Source organism: Canis lupus, chromosome 12, assembly GCF_011100685.1.
Source record: "Canis lupus familiaris isolate Mischka breed German Shepherd chromosome 12, alternate assembly UU_Cfam_GSD_1.0, whole genome shotgun sequence".
Lineage (NCBI taxonomy): Eukaryota > Metazoa > Chordata > Mammalia > Carnivora > Canidae > Canis > Canis lupus.
In genome coordinates, this window is record NC_049233.1 from 57,372,238 (window position 1) to 57,381,057 (window position 8,820).

Genomic DNA, 8,820 nt, shown 5'->3' on the forward strand with positions numbered 1-8,820 from the left:
TTTCCAGCCCAGGCCGCTGCGCTGTCAGAGCAGGCAGTTCCGCGCCTTTACAGGAGTTTGGCGCACCAGCGGACGAGCGTGGGCTGAGCCTGCCTGGCGTGGGGTGCTCGCCCAGGGGCGGGGAGGCGACTGGGCCTGGCACCTCGAGGGCAGAGAGCCTGCGCTGGCGGCGGGCTGCAGGGGGAAGGGGAGGACCTTTATTCGGGGCAAAAGTGTCCGCACATCTTGGAGCACGTGGATGCTGAAATACTAACCTTAGGGTGAAAGGAGACTTCAACAGGGGGGCAAGTCTGGCTTCGGGCTCTAGGTTTGAGGAACGCTGGTGTGCCTGCGTGTGTGTGTGTGTGTGTGTGTGTGTCCCAAGGTGAATAAAAATGGGACTATACCCCCCTGGCTCCGTGCGACTCGGCCTTTCTTTTTCTCGCTCCTTCACCCCCTCCACCGCAGCCCTAATAGGAAGAGGAGGTAGACTGACACACACACCCGCACCCCCCCCCCAACACACACACACACACCCTCAAGTGTTCCAAGTGGCTGTGGTCGAAAGAGGGCTGAGGCCGCCCCCCGCCCCCTCCCGCGCCCAGCTCGTCGGCTAGGGAGACAGATGGGGGGCGGGGCCCGTCCTAGAGGGGCGGAGGAGCCCCGGGGTTGGGGAGCCGGGGTGGTGAGAACTAGGAGAATCTGAATTGGGTGGAGAGGGGGGACCGGAGGAGGGCCGAGAGGACTCGCGCCCGGGGAGGGGGGGCGGGAGGGGGAGGGGGCGCCTCTGCGCCAATCGGCGGCGCCGGCCTGGGAGGTTGCTAGCGGTATCCACGTAAATCAAAGGGCGCGGAGCCAATGGGAGGGGGCGGAGGGGGCGGGGCCCAGGCGCGTGCCGCCGCGAGCTGGCGCTGCCAAGAGAGCGGGAGAGAGCTGGAGAGAGCAGGGAGAGGGGGGAGCGCGGAGCTAGTCGGAGAGTGAGCGAGAGCAAGAAGGAGGGAGAGGAGGAGAAAGAGAGCGAGGGCGGGCGGGAGGCGGCGGCGGCGGCGGCAGCGGTAATAGCAGGAGCGGCCACAGAAGGCGTCGGAGCGGGCGTCGGAGCTGCCCGCCGGGGGAGAGAGAGAGAGAGGAGAGAGAAAGGGAGCGAGCGAGCAGAGGAGCCCGAGGCGAAAAAGTAACTGTCAAATGCGCGGCTCCTTTAACCGGAGCGCTCAGTCCGGCTCCGAGAGTCATGGCGACCGCAGCGTCTAACCACTACAGCCTGCTCACCTCCAGCGCCTCCATCGTGCACGCCGAGCCGCCGGGCGGCATGCAGCAGGGCGCGGGGGGCTACCGCGAGGCTCAGAGCCTGGTGCAGGGCGACTACGGCGCGCTGCAGAGCAACGGGCACCCGCTCAGCCACGCTCACCAGTGGATCACCGCGCTGTCCCACGGCGGCGGCGGCGGGGGCGGCGGCGGCGGCGGCGGGGGCGGGGGCGGCGGCGGGGGCGGCGGCGACGGCTCCCCGTGGTCCACCAGCCCCCTGGGCCAGCCGGACATCAAGCCCTCCGTGGTGGTGCAGCAGGGCGGCCGCGGCGACGAGCTGCACGGGCCGGGCGCCCTGCAGCAGCAGCACCAGCAGCAGCAGCAGCAGCAGCAACAGCAGCAGCAGCAGCAGCAACAGCAGCAGCAGCAGCAGCGGCCGCCGCATCTGGTGCACCACGCCGCCAACCACCACCCGGGGCCCGGGGCATGGCGCAGCGCCGCGGCCGCCGCGCACCTCCCGCCCTCCATGGGAGCGTCCAACGGCGGCTTGCTCTACTCGCAGCCCAGCTTCACGGTGAACGGCATGCTGGGCGCCGGCGGGCAGCCGGCGGGGCTGCACCACCACGGCCTGCGGGACGCGCACGACGAGCCGCACCACGCCGACCACCACCCGCACCCGCACTCGCACCCGCACCAGCAGCCGCCGCCGCCGCCGCCCCCGCAGGGCCCGCCGGGCCACCCCGGCGCGCACCACGACCCGCACTCGGACGAGGACACGCCGACCTCGGATGACCTGGAGCAGTTCGCCAAGCAGTTCAAGCAGCGCCGGATCAAACTGGGATTTACCCAAGCGGACGTGGGGCTGGCGCTGGGCACCCTCTACGGCAACGTGTTCTCGCAGACCACCATCTGCAGGTTTGAGGCCCTGCAGCTGAGCTTCAAGAACATGTGCAAGCTGAAGCCTTTGTTGAACAAGTGGTTGGAGGAGGCGGACTCGTCCTCGGGCAGCCCCACGAGCATAGACAAGATCGCAGCGCAGGGGCGCAAGAGGAAAAAGCGGACCTCCATCGAGGTGAGCGTCAAGGGGGCTCTGGAGAGCCATTTCCTCAAATGCCCCAAGCCCTCGGCCCAGGAGATCACCTCCCTCGCGGACAGCTTACAGCTGGAGAAGGAGGTGGTGAGAGTTTGGTTTTGTAACAGGAGACAGAAAGAGAAAAGGATGACCCCTCCCGGAGGGACTCTGCCGGGCGCCGAGGATGTGTACGGGGGGAGTAGGGACACGCCACCACACCACGGGGTGCAGACGCCCGTCCAGTGAACTCGAGCGGGGGGAGGGGCAGAGCGCGGGGCTCCCCCTCCCCTACGGTCCACGGCCCTTCCCCGGCCCCCTTGTTCCCTCTCTAACTTCTGATTGTTCTTTTATTTTAATTATTATTTCCCCGTCCCTTAAAAGGAAAAAAAAAAAGATTAATAATAATAAGGAAAGCAACTAAAGCACTGGACTATCCTTTAAACGGTAGCAGGTGTAATGATGTGTTTTGACCTTTACAGGCTAGTACCCAGGCAATGGAGTGGAGTGTCTCATAGAGAGAGTGAGGAGAGAGTGTGTAATAGAGAGAGAGAGAGAGAGAGAGAGAGCAAGAGAGAGAGAGAGAGATGGCAAGCACTGAGTTAAATACCTGGCAAAACTAAATAAATTAACCAAAAAGGAAAAAAAAAATCCACCAAACCGTGATAAACACAAAACAGCTTCCTGATGCTCGGAGTTGGCACATGCTGCTGTGTTGATTTAATGTGGATCCTCATCAGGAAAGAGGGAAAAATACACATGTGCTTTGATGTAGTCAAAATTTAACCACATAAATTTGCACTGCAAGAAAATTGAAGTTTACATGAACAAATTCATGAACAGATTTTTCTTTCTCCCACCGTTAATTTTGAAATTGCCGGGTTTTGTTTTGTTTTGTTTTATCCAGCAGAGAGAGTTGCAGCCAGCCCTTGGCTACTCTCCATTTCTAACGTTGTCGCGTTGCCCCCTTGTTCTTACTGTTTGTGAACTTTGGTTACTTTCGGTCCCCCCACCCCACCCCAACATTGGTGTAACATCTATTTGCTTCTTTTACCAAAGCAAAAAAAAAAAAAAAAAAGATTGGCTTCGTACAAAATAAATCCTTCTCTGCTTTCAGGAAACGTGCATGGTCTACCCGCTTTATCCAAGGCAAGAATCCAGTTTGGAATACAAAAATGAGTCAAGCATTGGTTTTTGTTACCAGCCACAAAGTAAACTTCATTTTCAGGCAGTGTTTCTGGGGGAGGTTGCAGGAGGGGAGAAAAAGAAAAATCGATAGTGAGTGACTGATTGCTTCATTTTATCAGGCGGGCCCATTGTGAAAGAGCTCAGAGGAAATGTGGAGGTTAAATATATTTCCAGAGTTGTCCAACAGAAAGTGGCACTTTGAAGAGAACCAGGGAAATATATATCTTCAGAAGCCCCTGTATAGTTCTCTGCCTTCAGTTTTAATAACTTAATTAGGAGGAATTATTTGTGCTGACAGCAGCAGTTAAACTTTGTTCCTCTAATAGCTTTTTTTTTTTTAACATAAAGAAAATAATCTGGGAACTTAATGGTGTATGCATAGACTGTGTCTTACCACACAAATACCCACATGCATACAGAGGATATCTCCACTCTAGACTGGTTTTGTTTTCACTAGCTCATTTGTTTATCAAATCATATTTAAGGTCCCACACCCTCTTCTCTTATAATTTATTACAGAAAATACCAGTTTGACCTGGACAGCTTTCTTCTCCCTCTTTCACTAAGGAAGCCAAATGAACTGGGGAAAAAAAAAATTGCTATTTTCTATCCTTCCTTTTCTCCCTTTGTTAATAGTTTTAAGTGCGTTTTTTACCTTATCTTGATGGAAAATGGTTAACTCCCATAACAAAAGACTCTACTGGGAAGTGTAGGTGAAAAAAAAACTTCTAACTGTATTGAAAATAAATACCATTAAACTGTGATCAGTTAAAACATTTAAAAATAATCAGCACAAAAGGGCGCTCAAAGGGAAAACACTTTTTATTAATCTTCAAAGTTTGGGGCTTTTTTCTGGTTAAATATTAGGCAAATTTTTCTTTTAAGACATTAAATTCTCAATACCATAAAATTATGGTTCAGCATCAGATTAGCATTGCACTCAGTAGTTAAGGTTTTAGGAAATATGCTTTATATTGTCTCTTCAAACACCTGTGATTGTTTCATTTTCAATGTTTTTGCAAGATAAATGATGACTTATAATGGGCATATTTATTTGCCTGTATTTCATTTCCCCCAACGAATGTCACAAGGAGATGGGCACGGAGCTGCTGCTTCGGGGTGCATCACGCTGCTTGTTCCTGAGGTGTGGGGACTGGCCTTTAGTGAAGCAATCCAGAGCAGGGCAGATAGCCAATGGTAAAGGGAGGAAATGAATTTTCAGATTCTTATTACCAAGTGGGTAAGGTCAGATGCTGGAGTTCAGGGGACGAGTCTATAGCTCCTCTAACTCTCATAGGTTTACTAAGATGAAAGTTACCACTGAACCTTACCACGATGTATATATGTTTAATATCTGTCTTTTGAAATGCAGAAATAGTTTAAATGTTTCTTTGTCTATTTTTCTTTTTTTTTAATGCTACCCAGGGAAATATTTTCATATCATTTTTAAGTGGCCTGCCTCAATGTATATTTATTTCTTTTAAAGCAAAAAGGTTCTGGAAACTGTTTTTCTGTAGCTTTAAATGAGTAGATGAGCAAAATCTATATGGGATGTAATTTTTTTTTTTTGTTCAGTCTCTTTAAGAATACTTTGTTTTGGTACATTTGGTTGTGCTTGTGGGGAAAATAAAAACGCAGAGATCCTTATATATTTATGTTAAAGTAATATTTTATTATCTACATAAAACAGAAATGCACAATACCTTCATAGTTTGTTCTAATTATTGAAATATCTTTATTTTATTTTTAAAGATAGTGCCAAGTTTTAAGGGGGGGGGAGAAAACCCTAGACCTTATACTGACTGAGTTGAGTTGTGTGTAAAATACTTCCCTTCCTTTATACTTCATAAAGTTTTGGAATAAATTTTATGCGTATACTGCCAGGTTTCATGTTTATAACTTTCAGAGCTTTTCTTTTCTTTTCTTTTCTTTTCTTTTTTTAAGAGACTACTGTTCTGATTCTAATTCACTTTTCTTTGCAAAAAACTATCAGTTCCAGACCTTTCAGTCACTACACCTATAGCATTAAATTGAAATGGTCATTGGGTTTGAGCCTCGATTTGTTTGCCATTTCATGGTCCGACAAAGAGATGTTTGTCCCCTTTAAATATATGCAGATATCCCCACGTCTTCTTCTTTCCAGGTTACCTTTACCTTGACTGATTGTGCTTTTTTTTTTTTTTTTTTTTGGAGAGCATCAATGGAACTAGGTGGACTTTAATCTTTACCCACATGTTCTCACAAAATTTGGGATCTTAAAAGCAAAGCTTAGTTAAAGGTATTCTTTTTAATCATTAACAAATACCTTTCAACAAAGAATAACTCTGACAATGTGCAAGATGTGTGTTTACCAAGTGATTATTGGTGGGTCCCATGTATGATGCCTGTTAGGTTTACAGAAAAAAAAATGGATTTTGCAATGGTTTATATACTAGTGTCTTTTTCTCTTCGGGCAAGCAAATAGGCTCCAAAGCAGGGCGAGAGAGAAAAAAAAAGAAAAAAAAAAAAAAAAAAACGAAAGAAAGAATGTATGGAAGACACTCAAGGCTGTGATGCTAATAGCAGATTGTTTCAGATATTCTTAGAGGGAACAGTATACTTACCAAAATCAGCTTAAGGTTAGTGCCACATCCAAGCAGTGTTGGGTTAGTTTGCAAGTTTGCTGATGTATTTAAAGTCCTCCTTGGAACACTGGTTTAAGTATAAATGTCCATTTTGAAAGGCAGTTTCTGGGCTTATTACATCTGATCATCTTTTCTAACTCCTAGTCAATATTACACAGGTCCCAAACAGATTCAGCCAAATGATCTTATCAATAGTCTGAACGAGAAGTGACAGAAAGAAGAAGTGTTTTGTGACCGCAGACATGCTGATGGGTAAAATGTTTAAGCTGGGTATAGATTTGAGTTCTGGGTCAATATCCTCCTCCATTGTAGGCAGAAAACAAGCAGCATCTGCCCTCTGCAGGGCATTTTAGTGGACCTTGAGAAGGCGGTTTTTGTTCTTAGCCACAGGGGCTACTGACTGGAAACCATCACGTGTTAAACGGACACGCCATGGTTTTGACCCATGCTTGCCGTTCAGATCCTAAAGCTACTCAGGCAGTTTCAATGCCGGTTTGGGGGAATGTATTACACGCCAGAGTGAAAACCTCTATCACTGCCACTGGGAGAAAGAAATGTGTGGGGCAGTCCTCCCTAAGATGTTGGCTAGCCACAATGACAAACCCCTTCTTTCCCCCCAAAGACAATAAATGCAGAATGCGGCCATCCTGAAAGAGCTCCTGTGTTTCCTCAAAATGTGTCACTTTTTAAAATCTATGGCATAAGATGGGGGAGAAACGATCATGTGGGAGAGTTATGTGAAGGTCAGATAGAGGGAATGGCCACAAATAATATTATGCTTGGCACTTGTAGCCATTTCTCGGTTCCCAAGAAGTTACCTCCTGTATATCTGAGATGGCAGCAACAAAAGCACTCTTCTTCACCTCCTGCTCCTACCAGTGGAGGCCACACACTGGTTGGCAGGGTTTTCCGATGACATGGCTTTAATAAAGGCACTCACCTTTCTCATCTTCTTATTTCTCCAAGAGCAACTAGTAAAGAGATGCGACAGCAACAATGGGGAAATATGGCAAGTGAGTCCTTTGGTACCTGTGCACGTCTGTGTAAATGCTGCCTTCTTCTGCCTCTCATTTGCCTTCCTGTGAAGCAGCTTGTTGTAGTGCTGGGGTGCTGGGTGAGAGAAATTACCGTTTTGTCACTGGTTTCTGTGATTTGTCTTTGTTGATTTTTCAATCAGTTTATAGAACCCTGTTCTAGATTCTATTGAATTCCTAGACAAGTTAAAGAATGAGATAAAGAACCGAGCTTTTAACAGGAAAAGAAGGATGGTGAAGGGAGGGTCAAAGGTAAAAGGGTTTCTTTGGGTCTGCTTGGATATTTCAACGAGGCAAAAGGGACAGTGTCTATTTAAAGTGAAGAATGCATCTGGAGGTACTAGCAGTGAATCTTGACAATATGACTAAATGGGATGTTCAGCTAAATTTTATACCAACAGTATCCCTAATGCAAGAAAGTTTACTTTTTCAGTGACGCATCATCTCTTAACTGGGGGCAGAGGGTGGTAGGAGAGAACCAGGGCTCCTGGTACCTATTCTGGCCACTTGGTTCAGTACAGGAAATAATGCAAAAGTGGCAGGGGCTTGCCACTTGGCTAGAAAAATCAAGGAATAAACTTGCCCACCTCTGTAGAACTTGGGCCAGAGTTATTTCAATGCTTCCTCATCTAGAGGCGGGTACAGGAGTGCCAGAAAAATGGCTTTTTAGTTTTCTTAAAGGCTTCGCTTGGTTATGGAGATAAACAATCAGAATATTTTCACATTGTTCTTGTGTTTTGTGGGAAGCTAGGAAATTTGTTTCCTCCTTTATTTTTTAAGAAAAAGAAAAGTTAACTAACTCTACCACGTAGTACTTTACCTTAATAACAACTCTGCTTGGCTTAGCTGTTAGAGGTTTTAGAAACAATATCATATCCCATCAAAACAACCCTGGCCTCTTATTGTTAGAATTCTGGTTGTTGATAACATGAAGATGTAATTCTTTTTTTAAAAAAAAAAATGTCTGAAATGTTATTTAATACACCAGTAAAAGTGCATCTATATCTTAAAGTTTATTCCTTTCACGTCTTTCTGAGTTTTTATAGCTCTTTGTCTGGGATTTGGGGGGAGGGGGGCAAAAACTTCCATATGCGATTCGTACGTGAAGAGCCTGGGCTCTGGAGTGGTCTGTAGCTGGCGGCAAACAGCTCCCTGCTCTCAGAATGGGGAGCTGTCATCTAGAAAAAAAGAAGGAAATAAATGCCCCACAAAGACTCACTTGTCACTGATTTTAGAAAGACAGGGGAGCATTAGGACCCCATCTGAGCAATATGGAGGGGATTTTGATTGTTATAAATTGTATACGATTAACTCTCGGTGTGCAGAACGACGGCAATAGGAAACCTCGCTGTGGAGTAAATTTGAATCTGCATCCTTTTTGATTTGGGGCATATATTTTTCCTCCCACCAGTGTTTCCTCTGGGTTTGTTGTTTAAACGGGGGGTGGGGGAGGCCACACGCACAAAAATATGGCCAGAGTTTGGCAAGAGAGTGGAGGGGCGGGGGTGGGGTGGGGTGAGGGGTGGGTGGAGAAAAGGAAAAAGTTTCTTGCGGGTCTGTAACACAGATTAGCCTGTTGTAAATCCCTGGGCTGGAGGTTCAGGCAAATCCTCGTGCAAAGGGTGCAGAGTTCTTTCCCTCTCCCAGTTTTGGAAATCTCAGTCCGTCCGAAGAATCTTTA

The 8,820-nt window shown here is 47.8% G+C and overlaps 1 protein-coding gene across 1 annotated transcript; it reads left to right on the forward strand.

The window, feature by feature from the left end:
* Nucleotides 1-922: 922 nt before the first annotated feature.
* Nucleotides 923-8,150, forward strand: POU3F2 (POU class 3 homeobox 2). Its single transcript, XM_038554778.1, has one exon. The coding sequence runs from the start codon at nt 1,211-1,213 to the stop codon at nt 2,540-2,542; it is 1,332 nt and encodes a 443-aa protein (XP_038410706.1). The 5' UTR covers nt 923-1,210; the 3' UTR covers nt 2,543-8,150.
* Nucleotides 8,151-8,820: the final 670 nt, after the last annotated feature.

Bases quoted from the DNA above. Each gene is read 5' to 3' on its own strand.
- POU3F2 (XM_038554778.1), top strand. From the start codon at position 1,211: ATGGCGACCGCAGCGTCTAACCACTACAGCCTGCTCACCTCCAGCGCC.